Here is a 22,500-nt window from a genome sequence, read left to right on the forward strand (position 1 = left end):
AGGGAGATGCTGTCATAAATGGAACGTTTTTGGACACAGTAACATTGGTCTTCTTTCAACAACGAGGATAAATAAGGAGTAAGTCGCGATGCCAGGGCTTTTGAAAATATCTTATAGTCCGTACATAACAGGGAGATAAGACGCCAATTTTCAATACTCAGCATGTCTCCCTTTTTTGGGATAAGGGTAAGAAGAGCTCATCGGCAACTCCGAGGTAGCTCTCCAAGCTGGCAGCTTGCGTTCAAGGTGTTAATGAGTTCTGGACCCAATAAGTGTCAAAACTTCTTGTAAAATTCGGTTGTAAGTCATTCCAATCCAGGTGCTTTCCCAATGGCAAGTGCGTGCAGGGCAGTGCCAAGTTCATCCAAAGTGATGGGTCTTTCCAGTTGGGAACGCCCATCTTCACACAACACTGGCAAGCATACGGAGATAGAGGCGACACTGACAGGATTTATTTGTTCCATTGAATATATTTTCGAAAAGTATTCCTTCACGAAAAATTTGATTTCTGATTGTGTAAAGGTAATGGATGATCTGCTAATTGCAGCTGAGAAAGCTGTTTACTGGGAAGACGTTTCTCTAAAGGCCCGGTCACACCTTGACGTTTTAGCCAGCGATGGCAACGTATTAAAATGTATGTAAAACGCTGGCTTACGTTGAACTTTTGATGTTTTTTTTTAAAGATTCGGACGTATTCATAGCGACTTGGTCTTATGTATAACGCATTGGTAATGGACACAGAACGTTTCGTTGTGTTATAGATAACTTATACCAACGAATGCTGAACCTGTCGTCGGCCTACACAACCGATGCCCAACGATAGTCTAACTTAGGCATAGCGCGTTGCACGAATCGCCGACGATGTCGTGACGTAGCCTATTAAAAGGCTGACGCACAATGATTCGAATCATAACTGCCGTAGAAATGGAAGTGACAACATCGTGGTCACACCTTGGTGATCTTGCCAGCGTATGCCGACCTAAGAAAAATGTGTCTAAAACGTTGGGGCACGTCAAATACGGTATGAGTAAGTTTGGTATACGTGAGTAGAATGCTAAAGTATGCTATCATACGTCGTAGTAAGTAGAGTACGTCAAGAAATTTTAAACATGTTCAAAATTTTACGACGTACTCGGCGTATGACACACGTTCCGCATGTGATGGGGATAAGTTTTACACACGATATGTGGACGCTTACACACGTCCACAAAGGCTACTTATAAGCTACTCATAAGTCGAAACACGTCGCAGTAATGTTTTTTTTATGCGAAACTTATTTCTAACTTATGTTTGACATGCTTTGAACCAATTCTTTACATAGTCCCAACACACATCGACATATGTAGACGTATTCCAATGACGTCTTCCGGTCGACAAAAAAAAAAAAATGAACGTGTTTCTAGGTTACAACTGCCACATAAAGACGTGTTCCCAGTGGTTTTGGGAATTGGTATATAAAAATTCTGCTCATAAAAGGGGAACCCAACAGTGTTTTCGAGTCCTTTTTGAGTCGATGTCCATGTCAGCAGGAACAGTATCAGTATCAGTATTAGTATTAGTAGTAGTTTGTTCATGTTGGCAGTAGTAGGTGAGTGTGAGGGGGAGGGTGTGGGTTATGATGGATCGTCCTTGCGTCCGCGTGTCCACGGGTAGGAGACATCTTTTCACCATTGTTCGAAGTTCTTCGCGGCTAATTTTTTATGGGGCTTTTTCAACAATGAGCTATAGCTTGTTTTTACGATTTAGGTCTATTCATAACGGGTTGGACAAATGCACAATGAACTAATAATGTGCATAGAGCGCTTTGATTACTTATAGATACGATATACCAACGAATAATTATCGTGAAGCCGGCGTTCACAAACTATGCCCAACGATAGCCTAACTTATCCATATCGTGCGGCAGTTTATCTTTGCCGGTGACGTAGGGTTTGCTATTCATAGGCTGCCACTCAACGATTTAAATGGCTGCATCTCCACTATTGAAAGTAGACGCTTGCGCTCAACAATTGGATTTTTTTTCCACTCAACGACTTTTAAACGGTACCACTCAGCTATTTTCATTGTTTACAATGAACGATTTAAATTGCTGTCACTCACCTTTGTTTTTTGACGCTGAGGTTTTGAAATTTGAAGCGTTTCTTCTGAACGTGTTAAAACGCTCAAACTCGACTATTTTAAATAGACGCTGCCGATGGACAATTGGAATCATAGCCAAGCTAGACATCGAAGTGTGAACATCCTCGTCATGCCGAAGAAGAAGTTTGAAGAATGCTGCAAATAAGTGTCCTGGCCGTGGCCGTGGACGCTGATGCAAGGACGATCCATTATACCGACGTCTTTCAGCCTATGAGTAACTTAAAAGTAACGTCTGTCGATGTGTGGCAACGATCGCGTAACGTGCCAACAACACGTTAATCATAGGTTAGAAATAAGTTTCGGGTATGCTAAACATTACCTTGACGTGTTTCGACTTATGATTAACTTACAAGTAGCATGTGTTGACGTCTGTCAACGATCGCAGACCGTGCATACAACTTGTGGCCAGCGTAGCGGAACGTGTGAGTCATACGCCGGCATACGTCGTGAAATTTCAAGCATGAAAAAATTTGAGGACAACCAAAAAGTACAACGTTTAAAGCCAGTGTACAACGACGTATGGCAGTGTTTTTCAGCGTGCTCTCAATGTTATCAAAACTTACCCATAACGTATTCAACGTGTGCCAGCGTTTTAGAAAAAAATTTCAAAAATCGGCATACGTTGGCTAAAACGTCAAGGTGTGACCGGGCCTTAAGGAAAAGAAGTACTTGGTTGGTACATCTGCCTCATTCAGGAGTCGCACCCTCATCCGAAATAAGGCACCACGTGCATTCCTCTCGGTTATTTCCTTTCATAAGGACTGTTTCTCAGTTAAGGTTTTTGTATGTTACTATTATTTTGTCCGATGACCGGCTGGAGTTGTAAAATCTCTAACTGTAATATTTTCTTAACTTCATGGTCAGCGCTTGTTGAGAAAAAAACGATACTGTTGACATAACCCTTTAATTTGGGTTTTTACTAAATCCCACCAAATCAATGGGTTAACGGAACAGCTTCGCTTCTGTTCTAGGAGAGCCGTCCAGAAGGATTCAAAGGCCTGAATGAAGTTGAGGTTTTCTAGTAAACTGTTATTGAATTTCCAGTGAGAGCTCCCTGGACATGGTTTAGAGAGTTGAATAAAGACTCGAGCTCGGGAATGGTCGGAGAAACCAGAAGGCACGATATCGGATTTATAAACTCCATTTAATAAATGGGAATTTACATTGATGCGATCAAGCCTCGCAAGTGAGATGTGGTTGTTTAAACAACGACACCACGTATAAGACCGATCAGAAGGGTGCTGCACGCGCCAAATATCATGAAGATTATATTTCGCAATGATGTTTGCAAAAAGTTTTGCGATACATGATTGGGGTTCCGGCCCGTTCCGGTCAAATGAAGCATTAACAGTACAGTTAAAATCGCCACCAATAATTAGCCAAGTCTGCAAATCCAGTGTTTGCAGGAATTTTCTCAGTTCGGCAAAAAAGGAGATCCGCTCGTCATTTTTGCTTGGAGCGTACACATTGAGAATTGTGAACTTGATCTGATTGATAGAGAAGGTCACGGAGGCAAGGTGTCCATCAATAATACTCATAAATTTAAGGCAGGACGGATGGAAATGTTTCCCTAAGACAAACATGATGCCTGCCTTAGACGTGGAGTTCTTACTGAAGAAACATTCCTTGTCCATAAATAGTCGCCACTGAGCCTGAACAGATCGGACAACATGGGTCTCTTGTAACAAAGCTATGTCGAGACCGTTGAACTCTACCAACTGTTTAATTTGGATCTTGTGGAGCGGACTCCCACCACCATTAACATTTATTGTTCCAATGTTGAAACTGGCCATGAAGAAAATAATAGTTTCTCGAGAATAACATTAGAAGCGGGATAATTGATTAGGATTCCTTTTCGCCTTGGCAATCAGTTTTTTTAAGCAGTGACAGTGTGTCTGGTGGAAACCGAATAAGTCAGGCTTACGTACGATAGCCTGAGCACACTCGAGGAAGGACGGTAGATCTGGAAAGTATTCCATCAGGTTTATATTGCGTTTCCTATATGTATTTTGTAAGAGGAATCGTATTTGTTCAGGGGGGGGGGGGTAGGACTTTGACTGGTGAGCTTCTCCACCATTTCCACCTGACTGTTCCTGTTTGCTTCCTCCAGGTCAGATTCGTCATAGTCGGTTTTAGTTTCCGAGTCACACAAGCTTGTACTGTCCTGCATATCGATACTGTCGTCAGTATTGATACACGGATCTGTACTGGTTACCACGTCTATGTGCTCTTCCATTGTGGGAACATCTCCTGGTGAAGTAATGGAAATAATCGGGGGAGTTGATGAAACGGAAACACCATCAGTGGATGTAGCGATATCGCTTCCCTCGACCGTAACGGTGTTATCGACCTCCAACGGCGTGGAGGTATACAGTACTTTGGGGGTCTCTCGTAAAACATCCATTTTAACATTTCCTGCGTTTCCAGCTTCACCACGTGATGGACTGGGAGCAGTTGCAGGGTTAACATTTGTTTCACTATTTCCCGCTGACAAGGATTCAGGGTTAACATTTGTTTCACTATTTCCCACTGACAAGGATTCAGGGTTAACATTTGTTTCATATTTCCTGCTGACAAGGAATTAGGGTTAACATTTACCAAAGTGACAGCAGGATCATCACTCGTGGTATGTGTATCACCGTCAATGGACTTTCCAATAGGAGAGTTTTTAACGAGTGAAACAGTTTTCTTCACTGCAATAACAGGTAAAGTGGTCTCTGTAAGGGAGACGTCGATGTCCTCACCGGCAAGTAGGCTGAACTTGTTGGTCGTAGGTACCGGGGTCCGGGTCCATTCCGGGTCCATTCCGGGTCGGCCTTGTAGAGTGACATCAGTCACAACTGCAGGAACATTACCGACAGAATCCTCATTTGTAAATGCTCCTTTCTTCTGGGTTAAACGACCATCAGGTAAAGTCTTTCTCTTTTTTGATGAAACGATGGTGAAACCATCCCAAACATTCGTTTTGCTGTTTAGACTATCGGGCTGAGAGGCCTGGGGGTTATTACCGGACACGGGATTCGCTTCCTTCACAGTCGAGTAAGAAGAAGAAGACGTATTCTTGTTGATGAGGTTTGTTTCATCGTTCGACGAGGTTGACTTTGGGCAAGATCGTTTCAAGTGTCCGAAATTACCACATTCGAAACATTTCAGGGTGTCAGTGGTTACGTAGACTTGGTAATCATGATTATCAATTTTGAGTTTTAAAACGATGTTCAAGGTTCTTTCAGCGTTAGAGGGAGGAAGCACCACATAAGCTTGTCTCCGAAAAGACATCACATGCTTCGTCCGATCGTCCTGGCCCCGTAAAGGTAACATCGTGATTTGAGAAACCACGGTACCATAACGAGATAGTTCGGAGATCAGTGTCTGATTCTTCAGGAAAGGAGCAGCGTTCGAGATAATGACCTTCACGGTCGGTGTGTCCGGAGGGGAGATGAGCACGAAATGTCCGTAGTCTGTTGATTGTCCAGTCGATACGATTTCATGAACCACTTCAGACACGAAGATTACCACACGTTTGTTCATTCGTGAGGCTGCACAAACTTTGTCAGTACCGACTATGTTTCCTGTGGCGATAACGAGATCCTCGACGCTGACGTCGTCGGGTGCGACACAGACGACGCCATGTTTTCTTGTTAATGCTTCAAATGCCGAATAACGGGAATAAGAAGTCATATTTAGGAGGGGGGGAGGAGGGGCGATTGCTCTCGTGCAGTAATTAAATACGAGCCGAGACAGGTTTCCAAAGGAAATAAACACAGCTACAGTGAAGAAAAAACCATCAGTTGAAGGACCGGGATGGGCCGCCAATTAAAGCTATCCACAAGAAGCTGTGGGTTCTTTCTTTCTTTCTTTCTTTCTTTCTTTCTTTCTTTCTTTCTTTCTTTCTTTCTTTTTCTTTCTTTCTTTCTTTCTTTCTTTTTCTTTCTCTCTCTCCCTCTCTCTTTCTCTCTCCCCTCTCTCTCTCTCTCTCTCCCCTCTCTCTCCCCTCTCTCTCCCCTCTCTCTCCCCTCTCTCTCAAAAGGTATGTGAGGAGAAAACAGGGGGATGGGGATGGGGATGGGGAGGGGATGGGATGGGGATGGGATGGGGATGGGATGGGGATGGGATGGGGATGGGATGGGGATGGGATGGGGATGGGATGAACCGAAGGCCAAACCATGAAATAACAAGGACAGATGGGCGGGGTGGGGTGACGACGATGAAATGAAACCTGTGGCGAGGGAAGGCCGGAGCGTGAGGTCTAGGGAAGAGGGGAGGGAAGAGGGGAGGGAAGAGGGGAGGGAAGAGGGGAGGGAAGAGGGGAGGGAAGAGGGGAGGGTGGGAGCACAAATAATGATGTGTATAAGGAAACAAAGGAAGGGAGGTGAAAAACGATGCGAAAGGAGATAGAAAGGTGAAAAAACAGGGCAGACAACAGTTCACCAAGACCACACAGCCGCCATGACACTCCACTCGAATCACCAACAGCCAGCAGGGGGAGGGAGAGAGAGAGAGAGAGAGAGAGAGAGAGAGAGAGAGAGAGAGAGAGAGAGAGAGAGAGAGAGAGAGAGAGAGGTGGAGAGGGGTGGGAGAGGGGGAGAGGGGTGGGAGAGAGAGACCGAGAGGGGGAGAGAGAGAGGGGAGAGGTGGAGAGGAGGGTGGGTGTCGGAGAGGAGAGGAGAGGAGGTTTGTGGTTTGAGAAGAGAGTAGGGTCAGGGTCGCAGAGGAGAGGAGAGTAGGGTTAGGCGAGGAGAGGAGGGAGGCATCAGATAGGACATTTGGGGTAGGAAAAGACTGTAGGCGAGCAGAGGACAGAGACAGAGCCAGAGGTTTTGGAATAGATCGAGGCCATGTCAGCAGCAAAGCCTCTCATCAGTTGCTTTGCCAGATAAAAGTGTGCATCATGTGAGAGCTCCAGCTATCCTGAGGAAAACTTCAGATGGAACTAGCGACAAGAGGGTTTGAATGGTCGTTTACCAGTTCATACGATTGATTTGCACATCAGAAATGCTGCAGTCTTCTACCAGGGTTTGCCCTGGCTTTTCCCTACCTGGGTGTAGCTCACCATCTTTCGGGTACCAACAAGTACACTGTGGCTCCGTCCACCTCCACCAGGTCACACCGGACAGAGAGCGTTGCTTCGCAGCTGCGCAGGATGGGCTGGCTGTGCAACTCACCCCTGCCACGGAGGTGAGGATCCTGCCTTACAGTGGGTTGCCTTTGACACTTGCCAGTGGTTCAGCCGAAACGGTGCAGGAGAGGCCTCAGAGAGAGGAAGCGTGAAGTGTGAAGGAGATCCCCCGACGCCACCAGACACGAGAAGCACCGCAGCACGCCGCATGACCTCGCTGCCAAGTGGAGGGGCACCTTGACCCGACCACACAGCTTTGCATGCAGCGCACACTTTTGTTGCGCCTCCAGGGTTTCATTCAAGCCTTTGACTCACACACATTAGACTCCTTCGTCCTCCTCGGTCGATGATCACTTCCAGTTTGCATGCTCGTGGTGCAATGTAATTTGGCATTGGGTGCCTTGAGTTGAATGGCTCTGGGGCTGGCACAGCTGGTGCTGTCTCCCGTCCATTGTAAATGCAGTAGACACGAGCCTGCCCCACCATACAGTCCTATATAGCTTCTTTAATGCCAAAATCTCCCGAGGCAATGCATCGAAAGTCTTTCTGTGTAAGTGATGCAGCTTTGTGTGTCTCCAATGTAAACAAGCGAGTGTATCGATAAATGTATCTAACAAAGCATGTGTGGGTGCAATAAAGTGTTTGTGTGCTGTGCGCATGCGGTGTCACGTTTGTGTTGCATGTTTGGGAATGCTTGCGTGTTTGGAACAGACGAGTGTTTGTGGCCAGCCAGCCCTTTTCCAGAACCAAGGCATAATCTGTCGAGGCCTATGCAGATCCTACTTTTGTACCACATTCTGGAAGCGCGATTTGTGTTGTGCAACACCATGCTTGTATTTCACCCCCTCTCTGCAATAACTTAATTGCGCTGTGGGCTGTAGTAGGCTGAACGGATGCTCCCAAAATGGGTCCAGATGAAACGGTGTAATTTTTAATCCATATACTACTACTCCTCATGCTGCCTTCCCTTCCCTTCCCCTCATCTAACCTCCTCCCAAACCCTCTCCTCCACCGTACAATCACCAGGGGTCAAGGAGATGATGGCGTGTCAAAGAACGTGTAAATTGGACAAATTAACACTTTTGTTTTTTTTAGCAGTTAGAACTGCTGCTTGGATCAATTCGACAGTTTATATTCATAAATTTATGAAGAGATTCTGGAGCTTATCAGATTTTACATGTAAAACGTGTGCAGAAATTAAATAAAGGCACAAACACTGGCACAATTTTTTCAATAACTGGAGGAAAATGCCCTTCATTCCCTTCCCTTCATGCATACCTCCTCTGAAAGCCCCACCACTCTCCTGGAGTGTATAGCAACCTGTGGTGAGACGTCGCTTCTCCTTCTAGCTCCCTCACTTCTCCTCATCCCCCCCCCCTCGTCTCAATATTTCCATCAGCGATGTGCAGGTTTTATTTGAACAAACTCAATGGACCACAGCACATGATCTCCATCCACGTGAACACACCCTGCCATGCTCCTCAAGCTTAAGATTATCTCCACTTTCTTCCAGTTACCATTCTGCACTTAAAACCTATCAAGCCAAACTTGATCCAGCTCAGGACCCATTCAACTCGCACTGTCACCTGGAACCTGGCACCATAAACCCATGAATCACAACTTGCTCTCAACTCACACAATGCAGAAAACTATTTAACATTTCATCTTCACTCCATCTCTGATGGAATCCCAACCGAGTGGCGGCTACATTGGGGCTGTGGGCTTCCAGTGAGCATGCCTTGGACTGATGATGATGATGATGATGATGATGATGATGATGATGATGATGATTATGGAGGTTGATAGGCAAGAATGGATTTCAAAGAGTGAAACTTGTGAAGATTGTGTGAAGAGACAATTTGTTAGAAAGAAGAGAAAAATGACTCACACAAGCTTTTTACACAGAGGGAAGGCTGGAGAGAGAATCTTCATCCTTTGTGTGAGATCCCTGGATCCGAGTTCGACCCTCCATGAGTCCACGGGTTTGTTTGCTGTTTGAAGAGCGTAAACCACCACGGTGCAGTCCAAAGGAGAGGTCATGTTCTGTGTGAGTTTTTCAAACTCCACATCCTCCATCATGGTTTTTGTAAATTCCACCTCCTGGAGCTCATACACACAATGGAAACAATTCAAGTTTTTCTGTTTGTGTTTTTTGAGCCAGGAGTGAATTTTTTCTTTTGGTTTTGTTGACAATTCAAAATGTCTCCCAAGGGTATCTCTTGGTTTATTAGCAAACAAACCAGAGAGGAACTGCTGAACAACCTGGAACCGATCGTCATCTCTGTTCTTGGACTTCACAAACACTTCATCCACAGACTCTTTACATTGAGGCAAGAGGAAGTAGAGTGCTGCAAAAAACTCCTGCACAGTCAGGTGGAAGAATTCATAATGGCAAACACTTTCAACTTCTGTCTTCACGAAAACCTCAGAGATAAATGCTGGAGGTGGTTTTGAGATTTCTCTTTCTTTCAGCCATCTTCTGGCCATGGCTCTTGGTAGTCGCCTTTGTAGGAAGCGCAGCGGTCCTGATGATTGGTTGATGAGGTCATTCTTCAAATCTTCATCACTGAACAAGATTTTTCTTTCCTTCACTCCATGAAATGCCAAACGACACAGACGAAGAAGTGAATCTGGGGAGCTGATTAGGGATTCCCCTCCATGGTGCTCCAAGTGCAAGTGAAGGTAAAGAGAGAAAAGTTCAGTCATCGTTTTGGGTCCAGGGTCTTGTGTGCTCCCTTCATGGGAATCAAAGTACCTGCTGAGGCAGGTTGCAGTGATCCAGCAGAAAACTGGATTAAAGCAGAGAGATGATAAAACCTCATGTTCTGATACATGCTGGAGAACCTGCTGTGCTTTATACTCCATTTTGTAGAACTTCTCAAAAAATTCTTCAGTTTTCTCATGAGAGAATCCCACAATCTCCACCATACAAGTAGAGTTCGGATCATAATCTACATGTTGGAGCCATTGTAGACCCACGAGTCTTGTGGTCACCATTACAGTTCCCTGACTCAGAAGAGTGCCCTGTAAAAGTCCTGCGATGATGGATCCGACCTTGTGTGGTTCTTGTGAAGATTTACAAACGATGTTAAAATCTAGGGGGTGTTTCATCTCATCCAGAGCATCAAGAACTAGAAGGACCCGGAAAGCATTTGCCATCAATTCATCAACAACATCCTTCAGGGAGGGATACTCATTCAGGAGAATCTCCTTCAGAGTGGTTTCAATTGATATCCGGTTCAAGTTCCGACATTTCAAAAGAAACACAAAATCAAACTTGTTTTTTATGTTTTCATCCTCTTCTGCCCAATCAACAACGAGCTTTTTACAAAGCATGCTTTTTCCAATTCCAGGACTACCAAACATGAGCACCTTGGTCATGTGCTGCATCCAAAACATCTTTCGCTTAAACAAGTCTTCCATGGAAACACGATCTTCAATTGTCTTCTTGAGATTGTACTCTCTGCTTGGTTTCATCATCTCGTGTTCTGTTGATTCAACTTCAATTTCTGGTTTGCTCTTCACAATCACGGGTTCCACAAATCGATCCTCGAGTCTCAAACACTCTCCTAATGAGACATTGTAGTCTTTGATTGTCCTGAAGTTCTTCAACAACTCCTCCTTCAATTCTTCCTGAGCTTTCCCTGTTCAAGAAGAAAATATATCAGAATATCAGAATCAGAATGAGTATCAGAATGAAAATTCTGTATCACTCAGAATTCTGAGTATCAGAATATCAACCAATATCAGAATGAGTTAGAAAAGTTTATTTCATCCAGTTTTTTTTAATACAAAGTCAAAGTCTGTATAAAAGCTAAACCACAGAATGGATCAGGATGCAACAGAATTAAAGGAACAGCAGAAAAAGATCGAGGAAAGACCAACAGCAGGACCGAGGGACAAAATAGATGTAGATGGACAAACAAGGTAAGCGGGCATTCCCCATTGTTGCGAAGATGAGAAAGGATGAGGGGTAGGGGAGAATGCAGGGGGGTAGACAAGATCGATACAGAAGAAAGCTCTCATGAAGGAAAAACTGGAAATTCGGGGAAGGCGCGGCTGAGTTTTACTTGTACTTTTGTATTATATTGTACTTTCAAAATCAGTTCACATTGTGCAACATTCAGGTGTGCCCAAGCATGGATACTCAATATGAACCATCCTGAAACACATTTGGAGAAATGGACATACACCAAACTCTCAAGAGGTGTGACAACACCACCAAATTCACAAGAGGTCTGACCATCTGACAACAGGACTGGAGCACAAATCTGAATCAAGCCAAACAGGTTTTCTGGGAAATGTTCTGTGTTTCAGCCATGCTAACTAGTGCAATCATTCAGTTGTCTTTTACCGATCACTTGGTCATATCAAATTACTCCACGTCGAAGCCTGGTGTTTTCCGAGGTCTGCAAAATGAGTACCAGCTTACTGGTGATGGGCACTGCATTAACGGCACAGCCATGCTTCCAGAAAAATGATGCAAGAGAAATGCATCACATAGAAAATGATGTACCTTCCCACTATATAATGTAGTACATTGGTGATTAAACCAATTTTGAGTTGGGCTGTCAGAAAATAATAAGAAGAATGACAAACAGCCATTTTTGGGTCTCTCATTTTTCTTGTTAAACGATGATATCCCAAAGTTTAATGAGTGTTATTATGTGGAGAATTATCCACATACGACTGTTAGATAATATATAGGTTTATAAATTATATCTTGGTGGATTATCTTTTGAGGATTTATGTTGAATTGAGCCAAAGGAGTGTCCGGGCCATCCCGACGTGAAAAGTCTATCAACTTCTTGATAACTTGTTTTTGGAAGTGTACTTTATACAGTGTATGACATTGGTTGAAGTGTAGTTTAATCTCACCTCTTTCCAGGTTTCCAGGTTTTCCCTTCACTTCGATGATTGAGAGTTTGTGACTGTATTCATCTTGTGTACCCCATGTCCTCCACTTGTTCTCATTCTCCCCCGCATATCATATTTCTCAAAATCTCCATCTAATATGTCTCTCACCCCAACTGTAGGTGTGACCTCTCCCACCCCCCACCCCAACCCTCTTTTTTGCCTGTTCTGTTCGTTCTGTGTTCTCGCTCCTCCACAAGCCTTGACACTGTACACCAAAAAATACAGCTCGTGGGCCCTGGTCAGTTCCGACTTCATCGATATTGGATATATTCTTCAACATTCATTGTTATTATTCGGGCCCGAATGAACTTCATACTCATTAAGACTCATTATCTTTCCTCCTGGACAAAAATTCGGAAAAAAAATTGCTCAGACAAGCTGTAGATATTGTTCCATAGAACCATTATACCAAATCAGAAGCAAAAACTATGAATAGTCTACAAGGTTTCGGATGTTGAAGATTAATTGATTGGACTAATTAATGAAGTCAATTGGTGACAATCAGAAATTTTATTGAGGAAGGTTCTGCGGCATCTCCCCACATATCATCCCTCCGAGTTTCAAGCCATTCTGACCACAGGTTGCAGAAAAATGATCGAAAGATTGATTGTGGACAGACGGACGGACGGACTGACGGATGGATCGATGGACATGGACCCCCATTTTATAATTCACTTCCTTTGGAACTGACTAAAAAAGTGGTGTAGTTTTGGGAATGTAAAATCATTTCATTTATTTTCGTTTATATAAAAATCCAACCTGGGATGGATATGACTAACCAAACATCATTAATCGTTATTTATTCAAAACATGGATATTTCTCCCTTTTAGTTAATGCTCTCCATCAATCATTGCTTTAAAAACAAGACATCTTTTCAATTCTTGATTCATGATTGTTTCTGATTTTAAATCGAATCATCAGTGAAGTGAAATCTGGAGGACTTACCCCAAACTGTCAATTTATTCTTCGTCTCGTCTGGAAAACAAATACACAAGACATGTATTGTAAAAACGTTGGGAAAACATAATTTTATCAGTTTTTCTTAAATATTAAGCATTTCAAGAATAAGATTAGTTTTATAAGATTGAAAATAAATCATAATAATATTTCAAACGTTCGTGGAAATGTTTTAAAACATTTTAAGTTTGAAATGTTTTTGTGATGTTTAGAAACCCGACAAAATAACTTGATTAGAACCATTTTCAAGTGAGAAAATATTTTGTGCTCTGTTCCTGTCCTCATCCAGGGACATACTTTCGATTTACCAAAGCGCCGTTACATCATGGTTTTATACCAATTTGATGAAGATTTTAAAGTTTTAATTGTGACATTGACCTTGGGCATGTGAAATATTACAGTGCAGCAATTTTCAGGGGAATTTGTCAGAAAATGTTCAACAAAGCTTTATTATGAGAATATGGAATATATTGGTCATTTGAATATGACAAATGAATAAATTTGTCAAATGAATAAATAAATTTGTTTTGGACAAATTAATAATTTGGTCAAAAGGTCAAAGGTCAGCGTCATATAAAATCGTCAATTTTCATCCAATTGAACTGAAATGAAAATGATAATTTGAGCTTTTGTTGTCAAATTTTCAACAAAGCTTTATTATGAGAATACAGAGAAGACAAATTAAGAATTTGGTCAAAAGGTCAAAGGTACCGTTTAGCATACAGAACAGATCTGAAATGTTTTTTTTTGGTATACCTTGTCGAGGCTTGTATGAGAGCAAACACACAAAGCACAGCAAGGGGCATGAGACAAGAGGGGTGGGAGTGGGAGGGACAGAACAGTGGGGAACAGACACAGAAGATCTGTGGAAGGGAGAGGGATGGGACGGGGAACATGGGGAAGAGAAGATGGACATTAAAGGGACTTTCAGGAAGGAAAGCGGGGGAATTGAAGGAAGTGGGCTTGGGTGGATTATCGGGGGTAGAAAAGATCGAGGATTTGGATGGGGGGTGATAATAGGTGGTGGTGAACAGCTGTTTTGAAAGCCTGGAGGGAAGAATGGGAAAGAATAGAGTGAGGAAGTTTATTCCAAATGCAGGGAAAAAGAGGAATGAAAGAGTGAAGGTGAGCAGTGATTCGTGATTTTGGTAGTTTTACCAGAAGGGGGTTGTTGGCGGACCTTGAGCGCCCTGTGGAAATGTGGTGGGGACAAATCGCAGAGAGATCGGGGGGGGGGGGTAAGACTGGAGAGGAGACGGTGGAAGACAAAAAGACCACCGACCAATCTGCGGTGATTGAGTGAGAAGCCCAAAGACTCATCATCATAGCGGGAGATGCCGATGATCCGAAATGCCCTGGTTTCTACAGCGTGAAGCTGAGAAAGGTGGGAGGCAGGAGCACCAGCCCAGTGGGGAGAGCAATACTCCATCAGGCTACGGACAAAAGCTTTGCAAGTGGTCAGGAGCTCAGGAGGGCCGAGGAAGGACTTTGAACGACGGAGGATTCCCAGTCGGCGACTGGCTTTGGAGGCGAGGTTTGAAATGTGACTTTCCCAGGAAAGGTCATGGCAGATAGTGAGACCCAGAAGCTTGAAAGAAAGGACTTCTTCCAGAGGATTGTTGAGAAAGTGGGTGGGGGGGCGGGGGTTTCTAAACGGTCCTTTTGAAGAGACATAGTGAGAGTGTGAGATTTGTCTGGATTGAAAGACATGTTCCACATGCTGGACCAGTTTGTGATTTTATCCAGATCTGCAGTGAGCGAAGAAGCTGCTGCTTGCCGGTCTGAGGGATGAAAGATGGTACGGCAGAGGGTGGAGTCATCAGCAAAGAGATGTAGAGGATTTTCCAGAGAGTTGGAGAGATCATTGAATAAAACCAGAAAAAGAACAGGGCCCAGAACGTAACCTTGAGTAACTCCAGCCTGGACAGGAAGAGGGGATGAAAGAACGGCATTTAAGGCCACATATTTGACTGCGACAGGAGAGGAAGTCTGCGAGCCATGAGTGGAGATGGCCTTGGATACAATGGGAAGAGAGTTTGGTGAGTAGGGCAGGGTGCCAGACTGTTTTAAAACCACGTGATATGTCCAGGAATAGGGCCCGGATTTCCTGTCTGACATTGAGGACCTCCATCCATTGATGGGAGAGCAGAAGCAGCATATCCAGGGAAGAGTGACCTGGTCTGAAACCAAATTGATGATCGTAAATCAAGCCATTTGAGAAGAGGAAGGATTTGATATCTGAAGCGATGATTGATTCCATAACCTTGCTGATGACTGGGAGAAGGCTGATTGGTCTGTAGTTGCAGGGATCTGTTTTTGCACCTTTTTATGCAGGGCAGTGATGTTTGCAGATTTCCAAGCAGATGACAGATGACCTTGAGAAAATGAGAGGGTGAACAGAACAGAGAGAGGGTGAGCAAGAGCAGAAGAGCAGGCTTTGAGGACACGTGGGCTGATGCCGTCTGGACCAGTTGCAGAATCTGAGTCGAGGTTTGAAAGCAAGCTCTCCACCTTGTCAGGAGAAAAGGACACAGAGTCCAGGGACGGTTGGGTGCGACTGGGTAAGGGGTAGAGAAAGTGATGGGTTTAGGACACAAGATTTAGCTGCAAACACCGAGTTTAGGCATTCAGCTTTTTCACGTGCGGTATCAGCAGTGCGGCCATTTGAGATAAGGGAGGGGATGGAGGGGGAACATACACCAGAAACAGATTTGTTGAAATGCCAACAGGATTTTGAGGAGGGAGAGAGGTTTGAGAGTTCAGACTTGAGATGAGAAAGATGTTGTTTTCTGTCTCTCCTGTTGGTAGATACACTCTTGTTCCGAGCTTTGTGGAAGGAATTGAGATTGCCCTCAGTTGGGTTTGCTCTCCATGAGGCTGTGGGGGAAAAATTTATATTAATGTATTCTAAGTTGTAACAAATGGAGGTTTAGAAATGTTACTTTTATGCTACAAGTTGAATTGGCTGTCCTTTCTGGCCACGAGGCTTTTGCCCTAAATGATGATAAATGTCTTGGTCTGGAGCGGAGTGACCTGAGCTGATAACAGCGAACCTTTGCCTCGAAATGTACGAAGTGGCTTCTCGTCTAAAGGACACGTCTGCAGTCTGGGTTGATAGCCCCCACCACTCTCTCATGAAAGTATAAAATGCTTTGAAATGTAAAATTGTTTCAGTGCAAGTACCTGAGGAAGTATTAGAATCTCAGTGGCTTGTGCTCCTTGGAACTGACCAAGTACCAAGTGAGAATAAAACTGTCTGACGTAATGTGGAAGTGAATTGAATCAGGTTGGTCTAACTGTTAACTAAAAGTAAGAATTGATGAAATAGAACCAAATAATATTGCAATCAATGGGGATTCTTAAGTTCATTGTACGAGGGTGAGAAGTGTATGGTGGATAATTAGAAAATAAATTGTTTCACAAGGAAGGACTTGTGTGGACATCGGTTATCAGTGTCAATGGGTTTTATGCAGGATTTTTAACCAAATCGGACAAACGTTAAACTCTGCCTGAAGTCAAATAGGATTCCACAATCGGCCAGTTAGATTCCTTCAACGATCACAACAAGGTGGGTTGAAAAAAATCCACAACAAGGCAAAGGCAAGTTGTTTCAGGACAACTGCCTCGGCACAAGCTTCAGTAAACCAAGGGCGGGGGGAAGGGAAGGACAACTGAAGAAGAGAGGGGATAAATCTGTGCATGAGGGAGAGCAAGTTTCTTTGAAAGAATTCCCAGGATGAGTTGATGTTTGAGAAAGTAGTGATGGGAGACCAGTCTATAAGTTTGATGGCTGCTTGGAGACCCTGCCAGTTGGCTTGAGTGAAATGCCAGACTCGACGGCGGTGAGGTGGTTCTCTGATAACAGCCAGAGAGATGTCCACTTTGACAAGGACGTGGTCAGAACAACCGATTGGAGCGGAGGAAGAGCAGCAGATATTGTCAGGGAAATTTGTCAAAATAAGATCCAAAAGAGATGGAGTACCATTGGTTGAGATCCGGGTCGGGAAGTTGACCGATTGAGTCAGTCCCAATGAGTCACAGAAAGCTTTTGCTGAGGTGCCATGGCAGGTGAGAGAGGTACCCACACCTAGCCAACTGGCATGATGACAATTGAAGTCACCACATAGGAGGAAGAGAGAGTTTGGATGAGAAGATAGAAGATGGTCCATGTTTTCGGATAGTGAGGTGTAGATGGAGTCATCACTGTTAGGTGGACGGTACAGTACACATGTAAACATGAGGTGGGAGTGGAGGGGAAGCCATAGCCAGAGGTATTCCTGGGGGTGTGGGGGAGTGAGAGCAGTGCATGGAGAGTGAGGAATAGAGTCTTTTCTGAAGAGAGCAACACCTCCACCAGGACGAGGCTCAGGTCTGTCATACCGTAAGAGGGAGTAACCGGGGAGAGATACTTGGGAGTCAGACACGTCTTGGGGGAGGAAAGTTTCTGTTAGGCAGATTATGTCTGGTTTGTCAGTGCCAACCTGTATGGAAAGATCTGAAAGTTTTGAGCGAAGGCCCCGGATATTTGAGGTCCACAATTTTAATGAAGAGGTAGTGGAGGAGGCTTTGGGTGCAGGGGGTGGGGGGAGGGGAGGGTAGGACAAGGGTCGAGGGGGAGGTAAGGAGGGTTGTTGAAAGAGTGTGGGGGATTGCAGAATAGCTTGGGGAGGGGGCTGAATGAGGAGGAGAAAAGGCTCTGTGGTGCTGGGGGAGAGAGGGGTACAAGAGAGGGGGAAGAAGGCAGTTGAGGATTTGAGGAGGTGGAGTGAAGACATGGAGGTGAGAGGGCAGTAGAAGGAGGCAGCTTAGTGGATGAGAGGGGGGGGCAACTTTGAGAAGGATGAGTGAGGGGGATGAAAGGTGGGAGAAAGGTGAGGGGGAATTTCTGAGAGAGGTGAGAGGGAGGCTTGGAGGGAGAAGAGTGGGATGGTTGCTTTGAGAGTGAGGGGTGAGAGGGGTGAGTTGGCACTGAAGTTGGAAAAAAAGAATGGTTGATGGAAAGCGAGCATCCATGGCAAACTGTGGTTTTTAAAAGTTTTAGGTCAGAGATGCGATTTAACACAATTCTTGATGGATGCAATAAAGGCGAATTCAGAGAATGGAGAGAAGAAACGCTGTAACAGTTGGATTTTTTAGGCAAGGAATGAAGGAGAGGTCGAAATGAGAGCAGTCTGTTAAAATAGCAGAAGAGTAGTGCATTATGAAACAGTAAAGAGTACCACACGTGTGTGAGAGAGGAAGATGAAGCATTATAAGATATCGTTTTTGTTGTTATTACAAATCGAATACAAAGCAGACGGGCTTTTGATTTGGAAAGATGCATTCCAGTTGTGTTTTTATTGCACTCAAACAAGCATGGGTGCAGCAAGATTTCTGGACTTAAATGCATGAATATAATATGAGGATTGTAGTGGTGGGAATGGTTGTTGTTGGTACAACCAGAATAAGTTATATATCTGAAGTTCTCATTCTCGTCGGTCAACGTCATTGGAAAGGCAACGTTTGTTCTGGAGATATTTATAATTAGATTGGTCAGTTTTGCTCGATCCCTCATCTCAGATGTTGTGCTTTTGCCTTCCTCGAGCCATATGGCCACTCAGTCTTCCATAACGTGTTGGCGGCCTGGCAGAGCTTGCAGGTGACATCATGGTGTTTTTGAGTCTGTTTCCCCTGTAAAAGTGGAAGGTGGTGTCCACAGCTGAGGCATAAAGGAGAACACTGGTTCACTTTGTCTGTCTGTCTTTCTATTGATCTTAGCAGCAGTTCCGGCTGCTAAAAAAAAAAGTGTTCATTTGTTGAATTCAGACATAGTTTGGACATTCGGACGTAGCTATTGCTTGCCAAACATTTAATTGGAGTGCTTGCTTGAGTGCGTAATCCTCTTTCCAAGTGCTATACAGTCGACGATGGTATGGTTCGTGGCCTGATCTGGATGTTCAGTCGGCAGTTGCTTCAAGGTAGAGGTACATATATGGGTATATTTGGATCTGTAATTTAGGGACTCCCCTCAGGTGTGTATGTGTGTGTGTATGCGTGTGTGTGTATGTCTGTGTGTGTATGTGTGTGTGCATGTGTGTGTGAGTGTATGTGTGTGTGTGTGTGAGTGTATGTGTGTGTATGTATATGTGTGTGTGTGTGTTTGTGTGTGTGTGTGTATGCATGCATGTTTTTGCATGTGGTGTTCATAAAGCATAACATATTCTCTGCTAACTCAGTGTCCCCCACTACCCCCATTCCTCTCTCTGTTTGTCCCATGTTTGCTCCACCCTATCTTAATACACCACAGCATCCTCCCACAGCTTGCTTTCTCTCTGTCTCTCTCAGTCTCTCTCTGTCTCTCTCTCCCCCTCTCTCTAAACGTATTTGGACAGTGGTTATACACGGATCGTGGTCATTTCTGCAAATATCCAGATGGTGCTTATCTCTACATGTATCCAGATGGTGGTTATGTCCAGATGGAAGTTATCTCCATACGTGACTGGACGGTGGTTACGTCTCGGCAGATCCTCCTCTCATGCTGCCTTCCCTTGCCCTTCCATCATGCTGCCTTCCCCTCCCCTCATGCAGCCTACCCCTCCCCTCATTCTGCCTTCCCCTCCCCTCATTCTGCCTTCCCCTCCCCTCATGCTGCCTTCCCCTCCCGTCATGCTGCCTTCCCCTCCCCACATGGTGCCTCCCCCTCCCCTCATGCTGCCTTCCCCTCCCCTCATGCTGCCTTCCCCTCCCCTCATGCTGCCTTCCCCTCCGCTCACGCTGCCATCCCTTCCCCCACCCCTCCTTACTCACCTATCCCTCCTCGCACCCCCTTCTTCCTCACTCTCCCACCCCTCCTCATTCCTCCACCCCTCCTCATTCCTCCACCCCTCTTTTTCTCCCCAGTCCACCTTAGTATAAATGGATGGTGGTTATGTCTGGACGGATCCTCCCCTCATGCTGCCTTTCCCCCCTCTCACACTGCCTTCCCCTCCCCCACCCCACCTGGCTCACCTATCCCTCCTTGCTCCCCCCTGCTTCCTCACTCTCCCACCCCTCCTCCACCTCTCTTTTTCTCCACAGTCCCCCTTCGTGTACCTGGATGGTGGTTATGTCCGGCCGGACCCTCCCTCATGCTGCCTTCCCTTGCCCTCCCCTCACACTGCCTTCCCTTTCTGCACACTCCTCACTCACCTCCCCACTCTCCTCCCTCCCCTCTCCCACCCCTCCTTCTTTCTCCCCCCTTAATATTCCTATCAGCAAAGTGATGGGTTGTTTTTGCCCGTGTAATATGTTAATCATTCTCTTGATGACGGAGATTTGGAAACCGTGCCTCACCATTCCAAGTTTCCAAAAATATAATTTACTTCAGCAGGGAGGGGTAATACCACATGCCACGAGAACCCCTTGGGGAGGGGAATATTGTTCAGTAATAACATTGACTTGACTTGATGTCATTGCATCTGATTTAACGTCGGTACAGCCTTGGGCGGTGCATGCGATTCGTCTATTAAGTACATCACTGGAATTCCCCAGAAGTCATTTTCTTCCCGTTTATACTTGTTTACCATCAAAATGCTGCATTTGTATCAATTTGGTCATTCAGGGAAAACTACTCAATCATTTTCCTGAAAATGGAGAATTAAGAACTGTACCTCACCATTCTAAATTCCCAAAAGTATAATTTACTTACATTGGGGTATCAAGGAGGGGGGGGGCAATATTGCACATCACATAAACCCCTTGGGGGGGATTTTGTTTTGTCATAACATTAATATTGTGCTATTATAATGATTGTTGATATTACTTTTGTTATGAGAAGCGGCCTTGGAAGAACTCCACCATTAGCTATCTTAACATGGGTATACACCTTAACAGAGTCTTCCCCCAAGGCAGAAATAACCCCTTGGGGAGGGGGGGGGGAGTTTACTGCTACAACCTCTTTCACTAATGCCTAAAGACTCCTGTAAACAGCTTTGCAAGCAAAAGATTGTTGCCGCTTACCTTGAGGCCGAGCAAGTCAAAACGGCTCTGAGCCATTCGTCTGAGGAAGACGCGATATGTACAGAATGCCTTTATCACATTGACTTTCCTCCAAACTTCCCCCAGTTTAATAGCGACTGTTTAAAAATCTAGCTAAGTTGGATAGAATTGACTGAATTGTTTGAATTGGTGGATAGAATTGACACTGCTTGAGGAACTCCAGCCTGGACAGGAAGAGGAGATGAGAGAGAGAGAGCCATTAAGAGCCACGCGTTGACTGTGACAGGAGAGGAAGTTTGTGAGCCATCAGTGGAAATTGCTTTGGATACCAAAACAAGAGAGTTTGGTGAACAGTGCGGGATGCCTGACCATATCGAAAGTTTGCGATATGTCTCGGGAGATGGCTCTGATCTCATGGTTGTCATTTGGGACCTCCATCCATTGTTGGGAAAGCAGAAGCAGCACGTCCAGGATGGAGTCACCTGGTATCCATTGCATCAACATTTCCCACAAACAAACCACCTGGAGGTAACTATCTGTAAATGGGGAATTGTAATTCCACAGAAACCTGAATGAATACCACTCTACTTAAGAAAGGCTAATGTGATGATTTGTATTCTTACCCGTTTCCGAGTTGTTCATCATTTTTAACATCGGAACCTTCATTCTTTCATCCTGTAATAATATTGCACAGAAAGAGCGGAAACACTCTGTTCCCTCTTCCATGATGAGACTCAGCAGAATATTTGCACGATTGTTGGATTTGTTCCTTTTGAACTCTTCAAAATCCTACACACACGTACACAAACACACTGTATTTTATGAGTATTCCAATCCAGCTGCTGAATAATCAACTGGCCACAAGTGGAAATCAATAAACTAGATATCAAAACAGGGAAACTCCTCATGATGCACAAAATGTTTTGCAAAAATCAAAGCATCTTGATAATGTAACTGCTGAGATGGGAAGGAGGCAGCAGCTTGATGGAGCTCAACAGAGTGCACAGGGCAACAACTGCAGGATTGGCTGAGTACGTGAAAAGGTTCGAGGAACTACTGAATCCAATTTGTATGCAAACAAGAAGACAGCAAGCTGTAAAAGAGACAGGTTTAAGCTCGCTCGCCACGGATACGTCATGCCAGCTGGATGTCGTTGGGCGTGATGGTGACATGCTTGGCATGGATCACACACAAATTAGTGTCCTCAAACACAGGGCCGGATTTACCATGTGGGGGGCCGTTGGGCACAATGATTGTGGGGGGCCCCCAAAGTTGGAGATTAATCAACAACTTAAATTAAAACTGTTTTTTAATCAACAACTGAACTTATATCGATCGATTTGGCAGATCCTGATCAGGAATGATTTGGCATATATGTTCACAAATTACAATTAAATCTGACAATATGACAAGA

General features: G+C 44.6%; 1 protein-coding gene across 1 annotated transcript in view; it reads right to left on the reverse strand.

Moving 5' to 3' along the window:
* LOC147033683 (NACHT, LRR and PYD domains-containing protein 12-like) overlaps positions 1 to 22,500 on the reverse strand; it is a 195,316-nt gene that overhangs the window by 144,605 nt on the left and 28,211 nt on the right. The window contains exons 7-9 of the mRNA XM_085851831.1: positions 21,710 to 21,875; positions 13,119 to 13,148; positions 9,144 to 10,899 (exon numbers count right to left, since the gene is read on the reverse strand). Coding sequence (XP_085707957.1) covers positions 9,144 to 10,899; positions 13,119 to 13,148; positions 21,710 to 21,875 — 1,952 coding nt within the window. The remainder of the gene's footprint in view (positions 1 to 9,143; positions 10,900 to 13,118; positions 13,149 to 21,709; positions 21,876 to 22,500) is intronic.

The sequence above is a fragment of the Eptatretus burgeri genome, chromosome 2 (assembly GCF_056783735.1).
Source record: "Eptatretus burgeri isolate ZD-2024b chromosome 2, Ebu_testis_v1, whole genome shotgun sequence".
NCBI lineage: Eukaryota > Metazoa > Chordata > Myxini > Myxiniformes > Myxinidae > Eptatretus > Eptatretus burgeri.